A 25,526-nucleotide genomic window follows, 5' to 3' on the forward strand; every position below is an offset into this window, starting at 1 on the left:
GTGATCCACCTGCCTCAGCCTCCCAAAGTGCTGGGATTACAGGCACAAGCCACCAAGCCTAGCTGATTTTTTATAGTGAAACATTTCAATTCCCTTATTTCCTTTTTTTTTTTCTTCTTCTTGAGATGGAGTCTTGCTCTTGTCGCCCAGGCTGGAGTGCAATGGTGTGATCTCAGCTCACTGCAACCTCTGCCTCCCAGGTTCAAGCGATTCTCCTGTCTCAGCCTCCTGAGTATCTGGGATTACAAGTGCCTGCCACCACGCCTGGCTAATTTTTAGTATTTTTAGTAGAGATGGGATTTCACCACGTTGGCCAGGCTGGTCTCGAACTCCTGACCTCAAGTTATCCACCCGCCTCGGCCTCCCAAAGTGCTGGGATTACAGGTGTGCACCACCACGCCCGGCCTCCCTTATTTCCTTTTTTATAAATTCTGTAACTATTTTCTGTGAGGTTACCACGAGTGTTACATTAAACATCCTCTTCGACCACTATGCAGATGAAAAGTGTCACAAGCCATTGTCTAAAAAAGATTTCCACTGATACAGGACAAAACACCATAAAGGCTTAGAGTCTACTGGGATTTGTCCACCTTTAGTAAAGTAACTAAGCCTAATCTAGATTTTCCTAAAATAGGATAACCCTGTCCTGCATTTTCCCATAACTTTCACTTGGCAGAAAAGGCTCCGCTTGATATGTTCTCAACTTTTAAGTCAGGAGATCGAGACCATCCTGGCTAACACGGTGAAACCCCATCTCTACTAAAAATACAAAACATTAGCCAGGCATGGTGGCAGGTGCCTGTAGTCCCAGCTACTTGGGAGGCTGAGGTAGGAGAATGGCATGAACCCAGGAGGTAGAGCTTGTTGTGAGCAGATCGCGCCACTGCACTCCAGCCTGGGCAACAGAGCGAGACTCCATCTCAAAAAAAAAAAAAAGAAATACAATTCTTTTTACTTCTAATGTCTAGTATACTTCATTCTAGATTCAATACCCAAGAAAAACGTTTTCACAATATATAGCATTAGGTAAATACTTCCACTTATTTGTTTCTAAAATCTGTCTGCCAACACTTAGCTATCTTAAAAAGGAAAGCTCTGTTCTAATGAAGGGGAACATGTGAATGTTCCTTCAAACGATGACTCTGGAACAAGAGCATGTCACCGCCATTCTTTACAGAGCTAAATGGTTCAGGCTGCAGAATTCTAAGGTGAAGAAGTCATCCTACTTGATCCTCTACCACAGAAGATAGGAGTCCAGGTTTCCAAGGCCAACTCCAGTGTTTAACAAAAGACAAACATAATTTGTACGATGGAAAGTTCTGGCCTATCCTCTGACACAGACTACAAAATGAAATACACAGGAAGAGACAGACCTGACAACATGAACACACAGCCTCTTGGTAACTTAAGTTTCCCTATTTATAAGAAAATAAGACTAGAACGCTTCTTGGGGAAGTTGAAGAACTGGTGAGATACAGTTAAACCCACAGAAACTCTTATCTCCCCGCAAGACAGAGTCTTGCTCTGTCACCCAGAGTGGGAGTGCGATGGCACGATCTCGGTTCACTGCAACCTCTGCCTGCCGAGTTCAAGCAATTCTCCTGCCTCAACCCCCCAAGTAGCTGGGATTACAGGTGCCCGCCACCGCACCCAGCTAATTTTTTTTTTTTTTTTTTTTTTTTTTTAAGAGTCTCACTCTGTCACCCAGGCTGGAGTGCAGTGGTGCGATCTCGGCTCACTGCAACCTCCGCCTCCCGGGTTCTAGTAATTTTTCTGCCTCAGCCTCCTGAGTGGCTGGGACTACAGGTGCACGCCGCCACACCCGGTTAATTTTTTGTATTTTTTTTTTTAGTAGACACGGGGTTTCACCGTGTTGCCCAGGTTGGTCTCAAACTCCTGAGCTCAGGCAATCCACATGCCTCGGCCTCCCAAAGTGCTAGGATTACAAACGTGAGCCAGCATGCCCTAATTTTTGTATTTTTAGTAAAGACGTAGTTTCTCCATGACGGCCAGGCTGGTCTCGAACTCCTGACCTCATTATCCACCTGCCTCGGCCTCTCAAAGTGCTGGGATTACAGATGTGAGCCACCGTGCCCAGCCAGAAACTTTTCAAAAGACCTCTTTTTAAATTCAAAATAACTTTTTAAATCAATTTCAAAAGAAGAGTGTTTTAATTCCTCACAATCTGAGAAATTCAACGAGATCCAATGCTGTCAATGAGAGCCTAGACTTATACACTAGTGGGGAAAAAATGGCCTTGTCTGAAACACTTTTCACTTGTCAATGGTTACTGTAACTTAGTTAAAAGTACAAAGGTAGTTTGAAAGAAGGTTTCAGTGCTAATTCCTAACCTATTTCTAGGCAAAGTCACCAATGATTAACAAATTTTTTTTTTTTTTTTTTTTGAGACAGTCTTGCTCTGTCGCCCAGGCTGGAGTGCAGTGGCACAATCTGGGCTCACTGCAACCTCCACCTCCCGGGTTTGAGGGATTCCCCTCCCTCAGCCTCCGGAGTAGCTGGGATAACAGGTGCATGCCACCACACCCAGCTAATTTTTTATTTTTAGTAGAGACACGGTTTCACCATGTTGGTCAGGCCAGTCTTGAACTCCTGACCTCGTGATCCACCTGCCTCAGCCTCCCAAAGTGCTGGGATTACAGGCGTGAGCCACTGCATGGCCACATTTTATTTTTCAAAGGAGTCAAAGGTTTCTTGGCCAGGCATGGTAGCTCAGGGCTGTAATCCTAGCAATTTTGGGACCCCAAGGCAGGAGGATCCCTCGAGCTCAGAGACCAGCCTGTACAACATAGTAGAGAACTCATCTCTATAAAAAATTTTTTTTAATTAAAAGATTTAAAGGCCAGGCGCGGTGGCTTATGCCTGTAATCCCAGCATTTTGGTATGCCGAGGCGGGCGGATCACGAGGTCAGAAGTTCAAGATCAGTCTGACCAACATGGTGAAACCCCGTCTCCACTAAAAATAAAAAAGAAATCAGCCATGCGTGTTGGCCAGCACCTGCAACCCCAGCTACTCGGCTGAGGCAGGAGAATTTCTTGAACCCGAGAGGCGGAGGTTGCAGTAAGCAGAGATCGCACCACTGAACTCGAGCCTGGGCGACAGAGTGAGACTCCATCCCAAAAAAATAAAATAAGATAAGATAAAAAAAAAAAAGGAGTCAACGTTTCCTAAGTTTCTCCTGGGCCATATATTCATTCCACTCATCTCCAGGTTGGGAAACATGGAGGCACCAGGAGGGCCCGACTGGAGAGATGATGGAATCACCAGAGAAAAGCCTTGCACGTAAGTGCTCGGTTCTCCTGGAGACCCATTTGTTTGTGTGTGTGAGACAGTCTCATTCTGTCGCCCAGTGTGGAGTCCAGTGACGCCACCTAGGCTCACTATGTTGGCCAGGCTGGTCTTGAACTCCTGACCTCAGGTGATCCACCCACCTCGGCTTCCCAAAGTGCTGGGATCACAGGTGTGAGTCACCACGCGGGGCCTGGAGACCTATTCTTGACAACACCTGGCAAAACTGCAGAGACTGTCACAATGCTACAGTATGAACATTACTCCTCACCCAATACTGCTAAGCTTCCCCCAGAAATCCCAAATCTTCCTTACTATTAACCAAAATGCTCCTGTCCAATGGTCAGCTTTTTCCCATCACATTTACTTTTGAGGAGAAACTTCTCACAACTTAAAGAGGGACTGGTTTTCTCTGATTTATCACTGATATTTTTTACGTTAAGGCGGAGTGTGTGACAATTATTATTTTCTTTTTTTGAGACGCAGTCTCGCTCTATAGCCCAGGCTGGAGTGAAATGGAGGGATCTCAGCTCACTGTAACCTCCACCTCCCGGGTTCAAGCAATTCTCCTGCCTCAGCCTCCCAAGTACCTGGGATTACAGTGCTCCATGACGCCCGGCTAATTTTTTTTTATTTTTAGTAGAGACGGGATTTTGCCATGTTGGCCAGGCTGGTCTCGAACTCCTGACCTCAGGTAATCCACCGGCCTCGGCCTCCCAAAGTGCTGAGATTACAGGCGTGAGCCACTGCGCCCGGCCGACAATTTTAATTTCAAGTAAAAAGTGAAATCAACATCATTTACAACATTCCTTTTAAAGAGGAATTGTCAAGTTGTCCTTCCAAACAAGGAGCAAAGACGGCAAGTTACTGTGTTTTCATTTTCCCAGGTCCTCTGGTGGGGAGGGAGCTCTGTAACGTCCCCATCTGCAGAGCTCCTCTCCTCAGTGACTCATGACAAGGCACTTGCTGGGAAGGGGGAGAGCAGGACGAGAGAATCAGAGGGAGATTAGGATAAGAGGTGTCCCTGGCTCTGAGAGGGGCAGGACTGGCTGGGAGTCCCTGGAATTAGACCAGGAAGTCTCCTGGAGCCGGGAAACGGGTGGGGAAGGAGGGCAGTTTCTCTTCGTCACAGTCCATTCTCCCTGCAGAAAGGCTCGGCCTCTCCCTGCCCAGGACGGGGAACCGGGGTCGCAAGTCCTCCGGGGACGGGCAAGGACGGGAAGCAGCCGAGGGGGTGAAAGTCCCCGAGAGGGGCCCAGCCACTACAGAGAAAGCCCCGGGGAGAGAAGGGAAAGGGGCCGAGTCGCGGGGCCGGCAGGCCCGCCTCCCCCACAGGCCAAGGCCGGCAAATCTGCTGCCTCATCCCGGCGTCCCCGCTCCCGCCCGGCCGCCGCACTCACGATGCTCTCGGCCATGGCGGCTGCTCCTGCCTCCGGGCTCGAGCCCCGGGCCGCCGCCGCCTGCCGCCCCAAGGGCCTCGCAGACCCGGCCGCGGCCTCAGACCCGGCCCCGGCCTCCCTACGCCGCCGCCACCGCCGCTCCAGCTTCGCCCGCCCGGCTCCGCCAGCCGCCGACGTCCCGGTGCCTCGCCCAATACGCTCCCCTCGGGCGTGCGGCCGGGAAACCAGGTTCCGGCCCCACCAACGGCTCGACGCATGCGCAGGGCGGCGCCGCTGATCCGCCCCCCCATCGCTGCAACTGGAGGAGGGGATTTTGGAAAGATGCGTCTGAGATTACTTACGCTCGTCCTCGGAAACCCAAGCGGTACAGAAAAGTCCAAAAAGGAGGCAAAGACGAGCATCCGAAGTCTCACCCAAAAATAACTACTGCTGCGTATTATAGCGTATTATAATTGGGGAAACAGCATTCCAAACTTCTCTCCATGCACAGGTAAGTAGAGAAACAATTTCAGGAAGGCAGGATCACACTTTCATGTTATTTTTTTTAAGTATTTTTTAAATTTAACATAAGAAAAACAAATGAGTTTAAACTGAATTTCAGGCCGGGCGCGGTGGCTCATACCTCTAATCCCAGCATTTTGGGAAGCCAAGGTGGACGGATCACCTGAGGTCAAAAGTTCGAGACCAGCCTGGCCAAAATGGTGACACCCCGTCTCTACTCAAAATACAAAATTAGGCCATACTCGGTGGCTCACGCCTGTAATCCCAGCACTTTGGGAGGCCGAGGCAGGTGGATCACCTGAGGTCAGGAGTTCAAGACCAGCCTGACCAACGTGGTGAAACCCCGTCTCTACTAAAAACGCAAAAATTAACCGGACGTGGTGGCGCGTGCCTGTAGTCCCAGCTACTCGGGAGTCTGAGGCCCGAGAATCTCTTGAAGCGAAGAGGCGGAGGTTAGAATGAGCTGAGTTGGTGCCACTGCACTCCAGCCTGGGCGACAGAGTGAGACTTCATCTCAAAAAAAAAAAAAAAAAAAGACATCACTTCACAGATTCTAAGGATTTTTGGAGTTGGATGCCAGGAAACCGGAAGACCAAATGTGTACATATTGCACAACATCACAATTACTGTGACAGTTTTTTAAACTGTGTTAAAATATGTTAATTGATTAAATTATGTTAGTAATTGTATTAGTTTGCTCGGGGTGCCATTGTAACTGCCCAACAGATTGTCCTTGCCCACTGCCTAGACTTTATCAAGACAGGGGAATTGCAATAAAGAGTTTAATTCACACAGAGCCAGCTTGTACAGGTTACTGAGGTTTTATTACTACTCAAAAAAAATCAGTGTCCTTGAGAATTCAGGGATCAGAGTTTTTTTGGGTTTTTTTTTTTTTTTGAGTCCGCATCTCACTCTGTCACCCACTCTGGAGTGCAGTGGTGCGATCTCGGCTCACTGCAACCTCCACCTCCTGGGTTCCAGTGATTCTCCTGCCTCAGCCTCCTGGGTAGCTGGGACTACAGGCGCACACCACCATGCCTGGCTAATTTTGTATTTTTCGTAGAGACGGAGTTTCTCCATGTTGGTCAGGCTGATCTTGAACTCCCGACCTCAGGTGATCCGCCCGCCTGGGCCTCCCCAAAGTGCTGGGACTATAGATGTGAGCCACCGTGCCTGGCTGGGGATCCGGGGTTTTAAGGATAATTTGGTGGGTATGGGGTCAGAAAGTAGGGAGTGTTGATTGGTTGGGTCAGAGATAAAATGATAGGGAGTCAAAACTGTCCTCTTGTGCTGAGTCGGTTCCTGGGTAGGGGCCACAAGATATGAGCCAGTTTATCAATCTGGGTGGTGCCAGCTGATCCATGGAGTGCAGAGTCTGCAAAATATCTCAAGCACTGATCTGTTTTTTAATAGTGATGTTATCCTGAGGAGCAATTTGGGAGGTTTAGAATCTTGTAGCCTCCAGCTACATGACTCCTAAACCATAATTTCTAATCTTATGGCTAATTTGTTAGTCCTGAAAAGGCAGTCTTGTCCCCAGGTAGGAAGGGAGTTTGTTTTGCAAAGGGCTGTTATCATCTTTGTTTCAAAGCTAAACTATAAACTAAGTGCCTCCCGAAGTTAGTTCAGCCTACACCCAGGAATGAACAAGGACAGCTTGGAGGTTAGAAGCAAGATGGGTTCAGTTAAGTCCGACCTCTTTAACTGTAATAATTATCTCAGTTATAAGAAAATATAACATAACAAAATCTCTCACAGACTGGGAGGTGGTTTGGAATTACTTTTCTTTTCTTTTTTTTTTTTTTGAGTCGGATCTCCCTCTGTCGCCCAGGCTGGAGTGCAGTGGCGCAATCTCGGCTCACTGCAACCTCCACCTCATGGGTTCAAGCGATTCTCCTGCCTCAGCCTCCTGAGTAGCTGGGATTACAGGTGCCTGCCACCATGCCTGGCTAATTTTTGTATCTTTAGTAGAGACAGGGTTTCACCATGTTGGTAAAGCTGGTCTCAAACTCCTGACCTCGTGATCCACCCACCTTGGCCTCCCAAAGTGCTGGGATTATAGGCATGAGCCACCGTGCCCGGCCTGGAATTACTTTCTAACAGTCCTGGAAGCTAGAATCCCAGATCAAGGTGTCAGTAGACATGATTTCTCCTTTGTTTTCTTCTTCTTTTTTTTTTCTTTTAAGGCTGGGGTCTTGGCCAGGTGTGGTGGCTCACGCCTGTAATCCCAGCACTTTGAGAGGCTGAGGCGGGCGGATCACGAAGTCAGGAGGTCGAGACCGTCCTGACTAACACGGTGAAACCCTGTCTCTACTAAAAATAAAAAAAAAAATTAGCCGGGCGTGGTGGCAGGCGCCTGTAGTCCCAGCTACTTGGGAGGCTGAGGCAGGCGTCAACCCGGGAGGCGGAGCTTGCAGTGAACCGAGATCGCGCCACTGCGCTCCAGCCTGGGCGACAGAGCAAGACTCCATCTCAAAAAAATAAAAATAAAGAAAAGACTGGGGTCTCACTCCCATCGCTGAGGCTGGAGTGCAGTGGCACAATCGTGGCTCACTGTAGCCTCGACTTCCCAGGCTCAGGTGATACTCCCACCTCAGTCTCCTGAGTAGCTGGGACCACAAGTGCTCACAATCACACCTGGCTAATTTTTTGTATTTTTAGTAGAGGCAGGATCTTGCTATGTTGCCCAGGCTGGTCTCTAACTACTACTAGGTTCAATCAACCAACCCACCTCAGCCTCCCGAAGTGCTTAGATTACAGGCATAAGCCACTGTACCCAGCCAGGTTTCTTCTTATACCTCTCTCCTTAGCTCAAAGATGGCACCTTCTCCCTGAGACCTCACATGTTTTTGCTTCTGTGCACACATCCCTCGTGTCTCTCCACGTTTCCCACCATGTGTCCCAATTTCCTTTTCTTGTAAGGATGTTGGATTAGGGCCCACGCTATTGGCACTTATTTATTTATTTAGGGACGGAGTCTTGCTCTGTCACCAGGCTGGAGTGCAGCGGCACCATCTCGGCTCACTGCAGCCTCTGCCTCCTGGGTCCCAGCAATTCCCCTGACTCAGCCTCCCGAGTAGCTGGGATTACAGGCATACGCCACGATGCCCAGCTAATTTTTGTATTTTTAGTAGAGATGGGGTTTCACCATGTTGGCCAGGCTGGTCTCAATCTCCTGACCTCGTGATCCGCCTGCCTCGGCTTCCCTAAGTGCTGGGATTGCAGGCGTGAGCCACCGCGCCCGGCCCCTAATGGCTTTTAAAGGCCCTGTCTCCAAGTCCCCATTTGGAGGTCCAGGGGGCTGGAACTTTATCATAAGAATGTAAGGGGCACAATTCAGCCGTAACAGTGGTAGATGACAATCATTTCATTAAAAGATTACCCAGACTTTGGCCGGGCGTGGTGGCTCACGCCTGTAATCCCAGCACTTTGGGAGGAGGAGGCGGGCAGATCACTTGAGGTCAGGAGGTTGAGACCAGACTGGCCAACATGGTGAAACCCCATCTCTACTAAAAATACAAAATCAGTCAGGTGTGGTGCCTGTAATCCTAGTTACTCAGGAGGCCAAGGCAGGAGCATCGCTTGAACCCAGGAGGCAGAGGTTGTGGTGAGCCAAAATTGCACCACTGCATTCCAGCCTCAGCAACAGAGAGAGACTCTTGTCTCAAAAAAAAAAAAAAAAAGGTTACCCATCCTTAGAACAGACTGAGATGGAGGCCGTGGGCAGTCCCCGTGACCGTGACCCTGGCTGTGGAGCTGCTGCAGGGCCCATGAGGTTGGGTTTGTCACCTTTGGGGAGGTGAAGGGAAGCTGGAGCCCAGAAGCTCAGCCTGCAGCTCTGGTCCTCGCCCCGACTTCCCACCTGCAGCATACCCCACTTCTCCTCCGAGGAAGATCTGAAGACTCAGAGTGACCTTCAAGGCCTCCCCTGATCCAGCCCTGTCATCTCATGGACCTCCCTCCCACCCCCATCTCCTCTTGCCCCACACAGCCAGGTGACCTTTCCTCCTAAAACTTGCCCGGTGTGCTCCCACCCAGGCGTCTCACACGCACCTGAAACCCTCTGCCTGCTCCATCAGTACAGTGCCTGCTGTGCTGCACCACCTAGACCACCTCTTTGGACTGCTGAGTGTTGGTGGCTGAGTCTGGGCACAGTGGCTCCAGCCTGTAATCCCAGCACTTTGGAAGGCCAAGGCAGGAGATCACTTGAGTCCACGAGTTCAAGACCAGCCTGGGCAGCACAGCAGGACCCTGTCTCTACAAAAAAATTCAAAAATTAGTGAGGCAAGGTGGCGCACATCTGTAGTCCTGGGAGGCGAGGTTGCAGTGAGCCAAGATTGCGCCATTGCACTCCAGCCTGGGCAACAAGAGCAAAATTCAGTCTCAAAAACAAAAACAAAAACCAGGAAGGAGGTGATCTGGTGGGGGGACGCTGTTTCATTCATGCAGTGAACAAGCCGGGGGATAGATTGGCGCTGGGGCTGCCCATGGGTCTCTTGGGATTGGGGTTGTGAACCAATTTGCCAGGGTCTGATTCCCTGGTTGGGAGTTGATGGAGCGGCCGCTGACCCTGCAGAGCTGAAGTCCGAGTGGGGGCCTGCAGTGAGAGCCACAAGGCTGGCACCCAAACATGCCTGCCCGAGTCACACCTGCGCTGAGCTTAGGGGACCCACAGAGCCAGGGCTGGGGAGAAATGTATCTCCACAAGCAGAGGCCGCCTTAAGCTCTAAAATGTGATTCTTCACATGACTCAACTGTGACTCCGGCATCTGGGTGGGGCTCGCAGCTCCCCCATTCCCATGCCCGGGGCTGCACTGTTCACAGACTAGCCCAGGGCCGTGGTCAGGACCAGCCCAGCAGCCCAGCCACAGAGGAGCCAGCGAACCTCTCCCGGCGCCTGTGCTCGGGGCTTTCTGTTCCAGCGTCAAGGATGGAGGAGGGGGAGAGGAGCCCCTTACTGTCCCAGGTGAGCCGTGCCAAGTGGCCTTGCCCTGAGGTTGGAGATGTCCCCAGCCCTGAGGTCCTAAGGGAAGTCCCTGGGCTGGGTTCACACCCACCCCTGCCCCTGGTGCCACCCCACACCTCAATGCTGAGATTGGGTCGAGGGGGTGGTTCTAGGCAGCCCCCTCCCCCTTCCCCACTACACAGTTCTCTCAGCCCCATGCTGGCCTCTGGTCAAGGGATCTGCTGGATCTCCCTGAGGGCCTTGGGGGCAATCTTTGGCTCAGGGTGCAGGAGGGGGTGAAGGCAAATGTCCCTTGCAGCCAGCCTCCAATGGCCTCTGGCCTCCAGTGGCCCCAGTCTGGCCAACGAGGCACTAGCAGCCTGTCCTTTTGCTTCTAGTGACTTGTTGAGGTCTTGGGGGTGATAAATAACCCTCCTCTGGGGCTGGGCACAGTGGCTCACTCCTGTAATCCCAGCACTTTGGGAGGCTGAGGAGGGAAGATTGCATGAGCCCAGGAGTTCAAGACCAGCCTGGGCAATGTAGCGAGACCCTGTCTCTACAAATTATTTTATATATATATATATTTATTTAGATTCACTCTGTCACCAGGCTGGAGTGCAGTGGCACAACCTTGGCTCACTGCAACCTCTGCCTCCTGGGTTCAAGCAATTCACATGCCTCAGCCTCCTGAGTAGCTGGGATTACAGGCACATGCCACCACATCCAGCTAATTTTTTTTAGTCGAGACAGTTTTTTACCATGTTGGCCAGGATGGTCTCCATCTCCTGACCTCGTGATCCACCCGCCTCGGCCTCCCAAAGTGCTGGGATTACAGGCATGAGCCACCGTGCCCGGCCTACAAAAAATAATTTTAAAAAATTACCGGGACATGGTGGCAGTGCCTGTAGTCCCAGCTACTCAGGAGGCTGAGGAGGAAGGATGGCTTGAGCCCAGGAGTTTGAGGCTGCAGTGAGCCGAGAGCCTGACGCTGCAATCAGCTTCTTCCTGGTGAAACTGGATTGGAATGGGATCCTTGCCCAGCACACAGCCATGGCTTCTTTTTATTATTTATTTATTTTTTGAGATAGAGTCTCGCTCTGTCACCAGGCTGGAGTGCAGTCACACGATCTCTGCTCACTGCAACCTCCGCCTCCCGGGTTCAAGCGATTCTCCTGCCTCAGCCTCCCAGGTAGCTGGGATTACAGGTGTGTGCCACCACGCCCGGCTAATTTTTTTTTTCTTTTTTTTTTTTTTAGTAGAGATGAGGTATCTCCATGTTGGTCAGGCTGGTCTCGAATTCCCGACCTCAGGTGACCCACCCGCCTCAGCCTCCCAAAGTGTTGGGATTACAGGCCTGAGCCACAACGTCCAGCCCGGCCATGACTTCTTATTCTCCTTTTTAAAAAAAACTCTGTTCCCGGCAGAACTGGGCATCTGCGGGGCTGCCTCTTCCCCCACAGAGAGAGACCAGCAGGCCTTTCCTGCCAGTGGGCCAGGGGGTCCCCTCTGAAGGCCCTGCAGCCCCCAGAAGGTCTCCCTGGGCTCCTGGGCACCCTCCTCCCTGTCCTGGGAGTCTGCTGGGCAGGGCACTGTCCTGTCCTCGGCAGCAGGGCCCAGTGCCGTATCCACCCTTGGTGTGGGCTGTTGGTGGGGCCAAATGAATGGGTGCTGGGATGTGAGGACTGGTTTCAGAGGGGAAAGGAAAGGGCAGCCATGTGGGCCAGCCCTGTGGCTGGTGAGGAAGCCCCTCTACACAAGGTGCATGCTGCAGGTACACACGGACTGATCCAGACAGACGCTGTTTCAAACTCTGGGGAAGCAGCCCCGCCTGTGTGCTGCGGGAAAGCCAGGGCGGCCCTGACCTGGGGAGGCTGCAGCAATCCACACATAGGACCGGGAGGGAGTGGATGTGTTCACTGAGCACCGCCCTGCTTGGTCTTCACCACAGCCTTTCAGGGTCTGCTCATCACCCTGTTCTAAAGGTGGGGTCCCACCAGAGCTGGGATCTTCACTGCCCCTTCTGCTGCCCAGCCGAGTGGGACGGCCCTGAGGGCCCCCTGCCCCTGGCTATCCGCATCTCTGAGCTCCAGTTCTGCCCTCCGCCATCCGGCACCCTCCCATCCCTCGAAGGCTCTGCCACCGTGCTCTTCCCTGACCCTCACCAGTTGTCACAGAGCCTGGATGAATGCGGTCTCACCCTGTTCCTCTTCCCTCTGCAGGAAACTGCAGGCCAGAAGCCCCTCTCTGTGCACAGTCCACCCACCTCAGGCTGCCTAGGTCCAGTGCCCAGGGAGGACCAGGCAGACGCCTGGGGCTGCAGCTGCTATCCCCCGGAGACCAAGCACCAGGCCTTGAGGGGCACCCCCGGGAAAGGACCAGCCCCTTCACTCTCCACAGGGAGCAGCTGCGTCAAGTATCTGATCTTCCTCTCCAACTTCCCCTTCTCCCTGCTGGGGCTGCTGGCCCTGGCCATCGGGCTCTGGGGCCTGGCCGTCAAGGGGTCTCTGGGAAGTGATCTGGGGGGGCCCCTGCCCGCAGACCCCATGCTGGGGCTGGCACTGGGAGGGCTGGTGGTCAGCGCAGTGAGCCTGGCTGGCTGCCTGGGCGCCCTCTGTGAGAACACCTGCCTGATACGTGGCTTCTCCGGGGGCATCCTTGCCTTCCTGGTGCTTGAGGCCGTGGCAGGGGCCCTGGTGGTGGCCCTCTGGGGCCCACTGCAAGACAGCGTGGAGCACACCCTGCGTGTGGCCATCGCCCACTACCAGGACGACCCAGACCTGCGCTTCCTCCTCGACCAAGTCCAGCTCGGGCTGAGGTGCTGCGGGGCTGCCTCCTACCAGGACTGGCAGCAGAACCTGTGAGTCTTGGAGTGGGCGAGGGACAGGGCCACCACAGGGTCCCAGAGGCCACACACCCTTGTGTGTGTACACACAGTCACTCACACGTAAATACTCATTCGTGCATGCCCACATGTACATGCATATCCACACTGGCACATCTCATGCTCACACACCTACACGCTCCTCTACACTGACATGAACATGTTCTCGTGCACACACAAAACAGCCTCATGCTCAGGCACACACTCACACTCAAACATGTTCATACACACACGTGTCATGCACACAAGGTATAGGGGTGCTTGCCTCTCCTTGTTCCATGGGCTCAGGGCCCCAATCAGCCCTGCGGCCCCCACAACCTCCAGTGTGACTCTGTTCCCCCCGCCAGGGCCAGGAGGACTACCCAGGAGCTTAGTGGAGAAGCTCAGCCCGCAGACTTAGAAAGTCATTTTTCTGCTGGGCACGATGGCTCACACTTGTAATCCCAGCACTTTGGGAGGCTGAGGTAGGCGGATCACCTGAAGTCAGGAGTTCAAGACCAGCCTGGCCAACATGGTGAAACCCCATCTCTACTAAAAATACAAAAATTAGCCAGGCATGGTGGCAGGCACCTGTAATCCCAGCTACTCAGGAGGCTGAGGCAGGAGAATGACTTGAACCCAGGAGGTGGAGGTTGCAGCCAAAACCGCACCACTGCACTCCAGCATGGGCAACAGAGCGAGAATCCATCTCAAAAAAAAAAAAAAGGCCAGGCGTGGTGGCTCACACCTGTAATCCCAGCACTTTGGGGGGCCAAGGCGGGCGGATCACGAGGTCAGGAGATCAAGACCATCCTGGCTAACACGATGAAACCCCGTCTCTACTAAAAAATAGAAAAAATTAGCCGGTGTGGTGGCAGGTGCCTATAGTCCCAGCTACTCAGGAGGCTGAGGCAGGAGAATGGCGTGAACCCGGGAGGCGGAGCTTGCAGTGAGCCAAGATTGCCCCACTGCACTCCAGCCTGGGCGACGGAGGGAGACTCTGTCTCAAAAAAAAAAAAAAAGAAAGAAAATTACTTTTAGGTGAATTCAGGACATTATTCTGGAATCTGACTCTACAGTTTCCCTCCACCGTGAGTGTCATTAAACGCTGTGCATGTAGGATCCAGTGCAGGATTTTCTTATATTCTGCTCAAGGGTAGCTGTCTTTTTTTTTTTTTGAGACGGAGTCTCCCTCTGTCGCCCAGGCTGGAGTGCAGTGGCTCGATCTCGGCTCACTGCAAAGAGGGTAGCTGTCTGTTTTATCAGCTATCCCCAGTGCATGCACACCCCGAGCAGCACCTACTCTCCATGCCACACCCAGGACAGAGGATATGCACTCTGTCTCCCAAGCCTTCTTGGTGCATGTATCCAGGGGCAGCTGAACACAAGAGATGAAGTCATAGGCGACCCTGAAAACTGGCCATCGGGACCCAGCAGTGGCTAACAGGCAGGTCCTTCCAGACTCTGCAAAGCACCACATAGGTTGGTTTTTGGCCACGTGTGACTGGGTTGGTGGCAGCCCTCCTAGAGTGTTGTGATGCCACGTCCGCTGCTGGCCTCGACCCCATCCCCTGCCTAAGTGGGGCATACTCTTCTAGAGTGGAGAGGGCATGGGGATGAGCCTGCAGGTCTGCTGGGCCCGTGTGCAGAGCCCCGGACACCAGTGGATGCCTAGGGCACCTGGGGACTCCCTGACCTGGGCTGTGATGAGATCAACACGCCCTAGCCACCCTGGGAGCTCCTCCCCCGCCCCTGCTTTCTGTCACTGCTGGGTACTGCCTCTCAAGCCCTTGTTCTTCCCAGCAAGACCTGTGGACCATTCCAGAAGCCTCTGCCAGAGTTCCATCCACCCTCCCCTGCTCCAACTCTACCTTCTCAATGAGCTCAGCAGCCTCTGCGGAGGGAGGTCCTCTTATCAATGCTTGTCTGTTCCCCCTTCAACCGTCTCACTAAGTATCCTCCTGCTAGTCAACACAGCCACCACCCCTACCTGCAAGCGCAAGGACTGCCATGCACAGGGATACGTTATAGAGAGCCAGGTGCTGTGTATGTCCGTGTGTGCAGGTGTGTGCGAATATGAGGATGTATGCACGTGTGTGCACGTGCCTGTGTGGCCACGGAAGGGTGAAGGTGGGTAGGCGACATTCGCCTCTGTGCCTGGTCCCAGAAGAGCGGGCCCTCCCCGCCGGAACTGACGACTCCATGCACCTTGCAGGTACTTTAACTGCAGCTCCCCCGGGGTGCAGGCCTGCAGCCTTCCCGCCTCCTGCTGCATCGACCCCCGCGAAGATGGAGCCTCTGTCAACAACCAGTGCGGCTTCGGGGTCCTGCGCCTGGATGCGGACGCAGCTCAGAGAGTGGTGCACCTGGAGGGCTGCGGCCCGCCGCTCCGGCGGTGGCTGCGCGCGAACCTGGCGGCGTCGGGCGGCTACGCAATCGCGGTGGTGCTGCTGCAGGGCGCGGAGCTCCTGCTGGCCGCCCGGCTACTCGGGGCCCTCGCTGCCCGCAGGGGAGCGGCGTACGGCCTCGGAGCGCGCGGGGAGGACCGCGCTGTCCCCCAGAGCCCCAGCCCCGGCGCCCCGCCCGCTGCCAAACCCGCCCGGGGCTGAGCGCACGCCCCGGGGTCCGAGGCTGCCACGCACAGAGATACAGGGGGCGCCTCCGCCCGACTAAAATGCGCTCCCTGCGCCGCCGCCGCCTGATTTCGCTCGGGCTTCGGGAGACTTCGCCGCCGGACCTACCCAGCTAGCTCACGCCGCTCGCTCCGCGTCCCCCACGCCAGCCCCCAACGGAGGGCGCCCGGCGAAGCCACGGGACTGGCGGGAGGAGCACGCGGGGCCGGAGGAAATCCTGGAGCTGACCCTCACCTCCGAGCCCCCACTCCCACCCCAGCCGCACAGTTCCCACCTCCTGGCACCTCCCTCCCCTGGGGCCGCCACCCCTTCTGGGCTCGTGATGGTGGAGCTAAGGTCCAGGCCTCTCCCTCCTGAGTGCATTTTTGGGGAGATAGTAAATGTTTTATTCGGGTGTATCATTCATACAGTAAAGACACCAATCTTCAGAGGCAGCGTGGGGAATTCTTACCCATCTAAGCCCGTGAACCACCACAGGTCCGAGCGGGGAGTTCCAGCCCCTGACGGCGCGTTCGACCCCAAGTCAGCCCTGCTCTGACTACATTGCCAGGGCCAGCGGGGCCTGTTTTGGGCTTTCACATAAGTGGAATCCCAGAGGGTCTGTGCAGAGGCAGATCTGGCCCTTTCTGTGAGTGGACTGGTCCATGTGAACAGGGGCTAGCTACTGTGAGGGCCCCTGCTGCTGGGCCAGCTTGCAGAGCTCTTGCTTCCCCCTGGATGTGGTGTCAGGAGTGGGATCTTGGTTACAAATGGGCATGTTTTGTTTTTGTTGTTTTGTTTTGAGACAGGGTCTCGCTCTGTAACCTAGGCTGAAGTGCAGTGGCAGGGTCTCAGCTCACTGCAGCCTCCGCCTCCCTAGCTCAAGCAATCCTCCCACCTTAGCCTCCTGAGTAGCTACAACTACAGTTGCCCGCCACCACGCCCAGAAAATTTTTTGTGGTTTTTTTATTTTTATTTTTTTGAGATGGAGTTTCGCTCTTGTTGCCCAGGCTGGAGTGCAATGGCACGATCTTGGCTCAGCACAACCTCTGCCTCCGGGTTCAAGTGATTCTCCTGCCTTAGCATCCCAAGTAGCTGGGATTACAGGCATGCGCAACCATGCGCGGCGAATTTGTATTTTTAGTAGAGACAGGGTTTCTCCATGTTGGTCAGGCTGGTCTCGAACCCCTGAGCTCAAATGATCTGTCCACTTTGGCCTCCCAAAGTGCTGGGATTACAGGTGTGAGCCAGGGTGCCCAGCCTCATTGTTGTTATTTTCTTTTTTGTTTGTTTGTTTGTTTTATTTTTTGAGACGGAGTCTCGCACTGTCACCCAGGCTGGAGTGCAGTGGCACGATCTCAGCTCACTGCAAACTCCATCTCCTGGGTTCACGCCATTCTCCTGCCTCAGCCTCCCAAGTAGCTGGGACTACAGGTGCCTGCCGCCACGCCGGGCTATTTTTTTTTTTTGTATTTTTAGTAAAGACGGGGTTTCACCGCGTTTTCCAGGATGGTCTCGATCTCCCGACCTCTTGATCTGCCTGCCTCGGCCTCCCAAAGTGCTGAGCTTATAGGCATGAGCCACTGTGCCCAGATACAGCCAGTTTTAATGGGCACTGTCTAAGGACGAGCTGGCTGGGTGCTCTGGGGGAGTTGCTAGTGTCACTGTGCCTCAGTTTCTCTCTTGTGAGGTGGGAGTAGGAGCTCTGGCCTCGCGGCGTGTGGTGTGAGCCATGTCCAGTCTCACCTTCTCTGTGAGGCCTGCTCCAGCCACCTGCACACTTCATTGACTGTGGCCCCTGGGTGTGCACCAAGGCCTTCTGCCTTGACCCAGCCATGGCCTGACATTGCGTGTCTTGGGGCCACCAGCAAGGCTCAGTGAGGGTGTGAGCCCAAGGGCTGTCTTCCCGCTCAGTCAGGCCAGCCCCTCCTGCCCCACTGCCCACTGTTCACCCATGTGCTCCTGCTCAAATGACCCCACCACAGGCCTTGTCCCGTGCACAAATACGCCACGGACAGGCGAGGGCACACTAATTTTATTTTGAAATAGGGACTGCAAGGGCGGGCCGTATTGAGAAGGATGGCCCCCTGGTGCGATGAGCGTGGGGCCTCATCTGCTCACCGTACATGCCCTGGAGTCCTGCTACCCAGCATGTCCCAACCAAGGGCACCCCCCTGGGAAGGGATGCAGAGACGGGAAGCTTCTCTGCATCCCCTTACAGGCAGGACAGGGGGCTGGGGTGCAGAAGCACTCTGGGGAGACCTGCCCTAGCTTTCCAGCTGGGAGGAGGGGACGATCCGGGGTCCAGCAGGCTCCCGGGCTGGGGTCCACTTCCCGTTCTCCCAGGGAGTGGAGACTGGCCAAGCCTCTCTGTGGGCAAGACTGAGGGGTGGGCCTGTGTCTCCAGATGTTGAGCAGGGCCTGGCCAGCCCCTGAGGGGGCATCCTAGAGGGAGGTGGTGGGCTCCTGGTGACTCGTATTAATATGTAGGGGGACACCTGAGGTTGCAGTCCCACCCTGGTGTCCAGGTGCCATCTGGGCTAGGGAGGCGTCTCCTCAACAGGAATCCTGAGCAGGGTTTAGAGCACAGCGGGCAGGAGGGGGAGGGTCTGGACCTCAGCAGGGCCTGGTGCTAGATGATGCCATATTGGGCCAGCTCGTGCAGCTCCAGGTGGTTGAAGGCCTCCCAAGGGCAGATGACCGTGATGTCTGTGGGAGAAACGGGCCCCAGATTAGAGAGGATCCCAGGGCCTAGGGACCCCCCATCCCCTGTGGCCCTGTTTCCCACAGCCCAGGTGTAGCCCTACAGTGTGCTGAGCGGGGGCGTGCGGACGCTGGCGTGGGGCCCTCCTCTGGGGACACACTGGCTGTGGGGGAAGGAGGGAGGGTGCAGCAGGTCCAGGGGAGGGAACCAGAGGAGGGTGGGGCTTGCTGAAGGGGGAGGAAGCAGCGAGGGGTTCTGTTCTTTCCCAAACTCCTCCCCTTACCTGGTGCAAGTGTCCCAAATGGAAGCAGCCCCACCCTCCATATCCAGTGGATCTGGAGCTCAGTGTTGGGGGAAGAAGTGATGGACAGGCTGGGGGTCCCTAAGTGAAAAGCAGGGGAAGTGGGGGCCGAGGTGTGCTGCAATGGGCCCTGGGCGTGCTGGGTGTGCCTGGGGGAACCTGGGCAGACCTCGGGTTGGTACTGGCAGCCATCGTACCTGTTCCCAGGCCTTCCATTCCAGGGATGTCGTCCCCAAACCTGCAAGGACAGAGCAGTCAGGGACATGACCGGGCCCAGCCCTGGCTCAGTCAGCCTGAGGCCCGAGGTCATCTCTAGCCTTCCTAGGAGACGAGGCATTTGGCTGGGAGCCCAGTGGGCAGAGATGCGCCTCCTCCCCAACCTCCTAGGGCTTGGTGGGCCTGAGAAGGCTTCCTTCACAGACCCAGGGTGAGTCTGCTACCCAGAGCATCATGGGGCTGAGGCCTAGAAAAGGAGGTGCAAGTCCCAGGATGCTGGGCAGGTGCGTGCCCTGGGGGAGCACAGAGGGGATGTGTGGTTGGTGCAGGGTCTGAGTGTAGATTCGTGAGGGTGGCTTGTCTGTGAGTGTGCCTTACGTGTGCATATGTGGAGGTGTGAGCGTGTTTGTGCACGCACATGAGAGTGTCATGCCCGTGTGTGCGCACACGTGTGAGTAGACACTCCTCGGTGCGTTGATGGGAGCACAGTGCCTGTGTGCGCACACGAGTGAGTGGACACTCCTTGGTGCGCTGATGAGAGCGCAGTGCCCTTGTGTGCCCATGTGTGAGTGGACACTCCTTGGTGTGCTGATGGGAGTGAGGTGCCCGTGTGTGCGCATGTGTGAGTGGACACTCCTCGGTGCATTGTGCCATGGCTGTCCCTGGGTGGCAGTGGTTGTATTTTTTTATTTTTGAGACGGAGTCTCGCTCTGTCGCCCAGGCTGGAGTGCAGTGTCGTGATCTCGGCTCACCGCAAGCTCTGCCTCCCGGGTTCACGCCATTCTCCTGCCTCAGCCTCCCGAGTAGCTGGGACTACAGGCGCCCACCACCACGCCCGGATAATTTTTTGTATTTTTTAGTAGAGATAGGGTTTCACCTTGTTAGCCAGAATGGTCTCGATCTCCTGACCTTGTGATCCACCCGCCTCGGCCTCCCAAAGTGCTGGGATTACAGGCGTGAGCCACCACACCTAGCCGTTTTGTTTTTTTGAGATGGAGTTTTGTTCTTCTTGTTGCCCAGGCTGGAGTGCAATGGCAGGATCTCAGCTCACCACAACCTCTGCCTCCCGGATTCAAGCGATTCTCCTGCCTCAGCCTCCTGAGTAGCTGGGATTACAGGCGTGCACCACCACCCCTGGCTAAATTTGTATTTTTAGTAGAGACGGGTTTTTCCATGTTTGTTAGGCTGGTCTCAAACTCGCGACCTCAGGTGATCTGCCCACCTTAGCCTCCCAAAGCGCTGGGATTGCAGACATGAGCCACCACGCCTGGCCAGCTGTGGCTGTATTTTCAAGCATGGTTGGCAGTAGCAACTGGAGCGGGTGACAGGAGCCCCCAATTCCCCTTCCCCCTCCTCCATCCCTGCTGAGGCCCTCAGGCACCGCCCTACCTACCCCAGCTGCGAGGCTGGGACCACTCACCCAGTGAAGTGGCCCCAGGCCCTGCCCCGCCCTCCCCTTCCTGTGCAGCCTCGGGCCGCCTCATCCCTTTCAGAGGCCCCATCCCCCAGCTCTGCTTACCCTTGGACGCCTTTCTTTGGGGGCTTGCTCTTGAACTGCCTGGTCTGTCGCTGCTTAAATTTAGGGGGCCCTTTCCTGGGGGTGACAGGTCCCCCGGCCACCCTGGTGGCTGACCGGAACTCAGCCTTGGGCGGTTCCAGGTTCATGGCGAGGCTGACGGAGACACTGCGGCAACCTTGGCTCCTGGACTCCCTCCTGCTGCAGTCTGGGGGCAGACCAGGCCCGGGTCCCAGTCAGCCCTCCTGCTTCCAACCCTTGTTGGGGGTCTCAACTCACCGGTGGAGGGGCTGAGACCCAGCCCTGCCAGCCCCAGCGTCATCCAGAGAGCAGCCCCTGCAATCTGCCCTGGGGTAGCCAGCCTGCCAGCTCTGCTCGGGCCCATCCGCACACTCCCATTCCCCTCGCCTAGTGGATGCCCCCCTGCAACGCTGGCCACACACAGCTCCCGGCTCTCCCCTGTCCTGGCCTCCCTCACTCCGGCCCACAATCCACAGCAAACCAAGCCTTCCAACCTGTGGCAGGTCCTGAGCCTGGAGTCCTCACCACCTCCCCGTGGGTGACCACTGACAACCTCCTGCCCCTTCCCCTGCGTTCCCCACCCCAGGGGAGCGTGACTCAAGTTGGCATTTAACTGCTACTCTGGGTTGGGTTTTTTTTTTTTTTTTTTTTTTTTTTTGAGACAGTTTTGCTCTTGTTGCCTGGGCTGGACTGCAGTGGCACTATCTCGGCTCACTGCAACCTCCGCCTCCCGGGTTCAAGTGATTCTCCTGCCTCAGCCTCCCGAGCAGCTGGGATTACCGGCGCCTGCCACCATGCCCGGCTAATTTTTGCATTTTTGCATTTTTAGTAGAGACGGGGTTTCACCATGTTGACGAGGTTGTCTCGAACTCCTGACCTCATGATCCACCCACCTCAGCCTCCCAAAGTGCTGGTATTACAGGCGTGAGCCACCGCACCCAGCCCAGCTGCTACTCTGTTGAAAGTCCTCTGGGGCTCCTGCTGGGAATGGGATGAGACCCAAGTGGCCCCTCCCCAGCCTGCCAGGCCCAGCAGAGGAGCCTGCCTCTGAGCTGCCCTTCCTGATGGTTAGTGAGCTGCTTCCATCTCAGGTCCCCGCTCAGGGAGGCCTCCCCTGAACCCCCGCCCTGCAGCCACTGTGTCCTCAGGTTCTGATTTGCCGCTTCTCATCACGCGTTGAGTTAGCCCTGATTCCAGGCTGGTGGGCATCTCCCAGGCTATTGCCCTCTGATTCTTTTTTTTTTTTTTTTTTGAGACGGAGTCTTGCTCTGTCACCCAGGTTGGAGTGCAGTGGCGAGATCTTGGCTCACTGCAACCTCCGCCTCCCGGGTTCAAGTAATTCTCCTGCCTCAGCCTCTGGAGTAGCTCAGATTACAGGCATGCACCACCACACCTGGCTAATTTTTCTTCTTTTTCTTTTTTCTTTTTTTTTTTTTTGAGACAGAGTCTCGCTCTGTTGCCCAGGCTGGAGTGCAGTGGCGCGATCTCGGCTCACTGCAAGCTCCGCCTCTTGGGTTCATGCCATTCTCCTGCCTCAGCCTCCCGAGTAGCTGGGACTACAGGCCCCTGCCACCACGCCCGGCTATTTTTTTTGTATTTTTTAGTAGAGACGGGGTTTCACCGTGTTAGCCAGGATGGTCTCGATCTCCTGACCTCGTGATCCGCCCGCCTCGGCCTCCCAAAGTGCTGGGATTACAGGCGTGAGCCACCGCACCCGGCCTTAATTTTTCTTTGTGTTTTTAGTAGAGACGGGGTTTCACCATGTTGGTCAGGCTGGTCTTGAACTCCTGACCTTGTGATCTGCCCACCTCGGCCTCCCAAAGTGCAGGGATTACAGGCGTGAGCCACCGCACCCGGCCTAAAAAAGTTTTAATACCTGCCAAAGTAGCCCCCTAGGATCCTATTCCAGAGCTGTGGCTGGAATCTCACCCTCTTTTTTTTTTTTTTTTGAGACGGAGTCTCGCTTTGTCGCCCAGTCTGGAGTGTAGTGGCACGATCTCAGCTCACTGCAAGCTCCACCTCCTGGGTTCACGCCATTCTCCTGCCTCAGCCTCCCGAGTAGCTGGGACTACAGGCGCCCGACACCACACCCGGCTAATTTTTTTTTTTTTTTTGTATTTTTTAGTAGAGATGGGGTTTCACTGAGTTAGCCAGGATGGTCTCGATCTCCTGACCTCGTGTTCTGCCCACCTTGGCCTCCCAAAGTGCTGGGATTACAGGCGTGAGCCACTGCGCCCGGCCAACGCCTCTGATTCTCATTGATGGGTTTATTATTGCTTTCTGCCTCTTGTCTGTGCTTTGTGGTTGGGGTGCTGTCAGTTCCCCTCACCCACTCATGGAGGCATCCCTGAGCCCCTCGGCACCATGATGGGCACCCCGCAGTGCTGATGGAGAATGACCCACAAAATGGGGGCAGGGTTCCCAGGCACGGCGCCCCTGGGAAAGGGGCCTGTCTCAGAGATGCGGTGCTGAGCTGTGAAGCCCTGCGTCCCCCAACCCCACTTCATAGAGGGACAAGCTGGGGCTTGGGGACGGAGGGTGCTGGGCATGTGTCCCCCCTGCTGGGGGAATCACCAGGCCCTCTCTGTGTCTGCAGCCAGCTCGGGGAGCAGGGTCACCCGTCTGGCGTGGCATGACTGAGTGGCCTCGGCTGCTCTGGACGAGATCAGTGTCCCTGCACCGCTGCACAGGGTGGCCTCTCCTCCTCCTCTCCCTGCAGCCTCTCCCCAGATGCCCTAAGCCCCAGTGACCTGGGCCAAGGGCAGTTCAGCTTCCCCTAAGCCTATTAACAGCAGAGGGGGATTCCTAATCTCCCAGCGAGCTGCTGTCAGCTGCACATGCTGCCGGAAGGTTCTGGAAGGAGGCACATGACACAGACAGGAGGGGCTGCTTGCTCGCCCTGGATGCCCCAGGGACCACCTCTTGGGGTCCCCTTTCCTGCCCCTGGTCTTTTTGGCTGGGATTCCTGACTTCAGCCCTGGGCTACCACCAGCTGTTTGCCAAGCTTCAGGTGTGAGAGTGATCAGAAAGCAAGGGCAGGTGGCCCATTCCGGGGAGGCAGGCTCTGCAAGGGGTGCTGGGCACCTAGGATTGGGGTGAACCCTGCCATGGCACCTTCCCTCACTAAGGTTCAGCCTCTGTCCCCGGGACCGGGACCAGCACCAGCACCAGCCTGCGCAAAACCAGGACTCAGGAGCCCGGTGGTCCCAGCTGCTCAGATCCCATGGCACCCAATCCTCATATCCTAGACAGCACAGGCCCCGTCCAGCTGCTTCCCCAGCCCCGGGACATGGGCTGTCCTGGGCAGCTCTGGGCCCTGATGGAGCTCCAACCATCAGATGCCATCCACGTGGAAACTGCTGCCTGCGCTGCCCTGGCCCGACCCAGCCTGTGACTGGCATCCACTCAGGTCAGCTGAGCCCACGTGGCCTGAGGTTCCCAGACCATCACTGGCCTGGGGATGGTGGAAGCACTGGTTACTGTGGGGGAGCAGAGGAGGTGGTTGGCTGGGAGTCCTCTCTGAATAACAGGGTGGTGGGTAGGCTTCTGCAGACCCGGACCTCAGCCACGGTGGTAAAAGCCTGTCAGCTCCCTGCCCCCTGGGTGATGGGCAGACCCCCACTAACTCACTGGGGGAAGTGGCTGCCAGGAAAGACAGCGGGATTGGCCACTACTCACCAAGTGCAGGGCAGGTCTCAGGGGGCTGTGCTATGAGTGCTGGGCCTTCCTCCGCAGGGTGCCAGCCTGGGCATTTATCTTGCTGCTTCGTGAGCTGATTAGGCATCTCAGTGTCATGCTAATGAGATTGTTGGGCCCCGAGGGGGGGCACAACCACCAAAGGTTCAGGGGATGGGGAGGAGGGGCTCAGGTGCCGTCAAGGGCTCCAAGGAAGGACACCTGGCAGATGGGGCCGGGACAGGGAAAGAAGTGTGACCCTGAACAGCCAGGCTCCTGCAGCTGCCTATCTTCCAGATGGAAGCAACCACAGTGGCTGCTGTCTTGGGCCTCCCCACTGCCTTTCCTGACCCCGCCTCATCTCTGAAGGGCCCACCTTCATGGTCCCCAAAGCCCTCTGCAGCCTGGCCCTCACCCGCTGCTGTGGCCTCACATCTCGCCCCTCCCAGCCCAGGGCCTTTGCACCTGCTGCTACTGAAACCAAATAAGGACCGCCCCCCTTAGGGGCCTGTGGGTCTTCCCAAGCACAGAAGCAAGGACAATGTTGAGTTCCTTCAAGGGCAAGCCAGGCCCCCAGCCAGCCCCGAGAAGTAAATGAGCAGCCGATCCACAGGAAGGTCACAGGAGCTTAGAACAACAGATGGAAGCCAGAGGCCAGAGTCCCAAGAGTCTCCATAGAAGCAAACCATGCTATCTTAGCAGGTGCCCCTCAGTTGTTTTCCAGAAACAGGGACTCCCACCAAATGGGCGTGCTGGCACACAGACCTCAGATGAGCGGGAGCTGAGGACTGGCCTCTGACCACCCTTCTCTTACCTAAATTTCTTCCTGAGGGGTCTGGTGGAGGCCATGCCCACAACCCAGGGCTAACATTCTTTCCTGCGGATCCCAAAGTTTTAGACAAAGATTCACTTCGGCACCAAATCAGAAAACCTTTGAATCCACCTATGACCCATGGTCCCCGGCTTCAAGATCTCCTTGCTATTTATGCCAAAACCAGTGTACAACCTCCATGTACTGATTCATGACTTTGCCTGTGATCTCTGCCTCTGCACCTTTAAAAACCCATAACTCAGGCCGGGTGCGGTGGCTCACGCCTGTCATCCCAGCACTTTGGGAGGCTGAGGTGGGTGGATCACAAGGTCAGGAGATTGAGACCATCCTGGCTGACATGGTGAAACCCCGACTCTACTAAAAATACAAAAATATTAGCCGGGCATGGTGGCGTGCACCTGTAATCCCAGCTACTTTGGAGGCTGAGGCAGGAAAATGGCGTGAACCCGGGAGGCGGAGCTTGCAGTGAGCCGAGATCATGCCACCGCACTAGAGCCTGGGCGACAGGCTCTAGAGTGAGATTCCGTTTCCAAAAAATAAATAGATAAATAAATAAATAAAAACCCGTAAGTCAGCCGGGAGCAGTGGCTCTCAAACGGCGCTTTGGGAGGCTGAGGCAGGAGGATCACTTGAGGC

General features: G+C 55.4%; 3 protein-coding genes across 4 annotated transcripts in view; 1 reads left to right on the forward strand and 2 right to left on the reverse strand.

The window, feature by feature from the left end:
* NPLOC4 (NPL4 homolog, ubiquitin recognition factor) overlaps positions 1-4,911 on the reverse strand; it is an 80,854-nt gene extending 75,943 nt beyond the window's left edge. Inside the window, exon 1 of the mRNA XM_054458540.2 lies at positions 4,708-4,911. Within this exon, the coding sequence (XP_054314515.2) occupies positions 4,708-4,722 (15 nt within the window). The 5' untranslated portion in view covers positions 4,723-4,911. The remainder of the gene's footprint in view (positions 1-4,707) is intronic.
* A 54-nt stretch (positions 4,912-4,965) lies between these two features.
* Positions 4,966-16,074, forward strand: TSPAN10 (tetraspanin 10). Of its 2 annotated transcripts, none has more exons than XM_054458541.2 (4): positions 4,966-5,197; positions 10,033-10,174; positions 12,373-13,010; positions 15,229-16,074. In XM_054458541.2, the coding sequence occupies exons 1-4, from the start codon at positions 5,190-5,192 to the stop codon at positions 15,620-15,622; spliced, it is 1,182 nt and encodes a 393-aa protein (XP_054314516.1). In that variant the 5' UTR covers positions 4,966-5,189; the 3' UTR covers positions 15,623-16,074. The 2 variants fall into 2 exon arrangements, with proteins under 2 accessions (XP_054314516.1, XP_063512403.1); XM_063656333.1 differs by having other exon boundaries at positions 4,995-5,197; positions 9,995-10,174.
* Positions 16,075-17,642: 1,568 nt separating this feature from the next.
* On the reverse strand, positions 17,643-24,167 carry PDE6G (phosphodiesterase 6G). Its single transcript, XM_054458235.2, has 4 exons — positions 24,062-24,167; positions 20,366-20,570; positions 18,828-18,868; positions 17,643-18,334 (listed from the first exon to the last, which is right to left on the reverse strand). Exons 1-4 carry the CDS (start codon positions 24,165-24,167, stop codon positions 18,258-18,260), a joined length of 429 nt encoding a protein of 142 aa, XP_054314210.1. The 3' UTR covers positions 17,643-18,257.
* Positions 24,168-25,526: the final 1,359 nt, after the last annotated feature.

Source organism: Pongo pygmaeus, chromosome 19, assembly GCF_028885625.2.
Source record: "Pongo pygmaeus isolate AG05252 chromosome 19, NHGRI_mPonPyg2-v2.0_pri, whole genome shotgun sequence".
In the NCBI taxonomy this organism is placed as follows: Eukaryota; Metazoa; Chordata; class Mammalia; order Primates; family Hominidae; genus Pongo; species Pongo pygmaeus.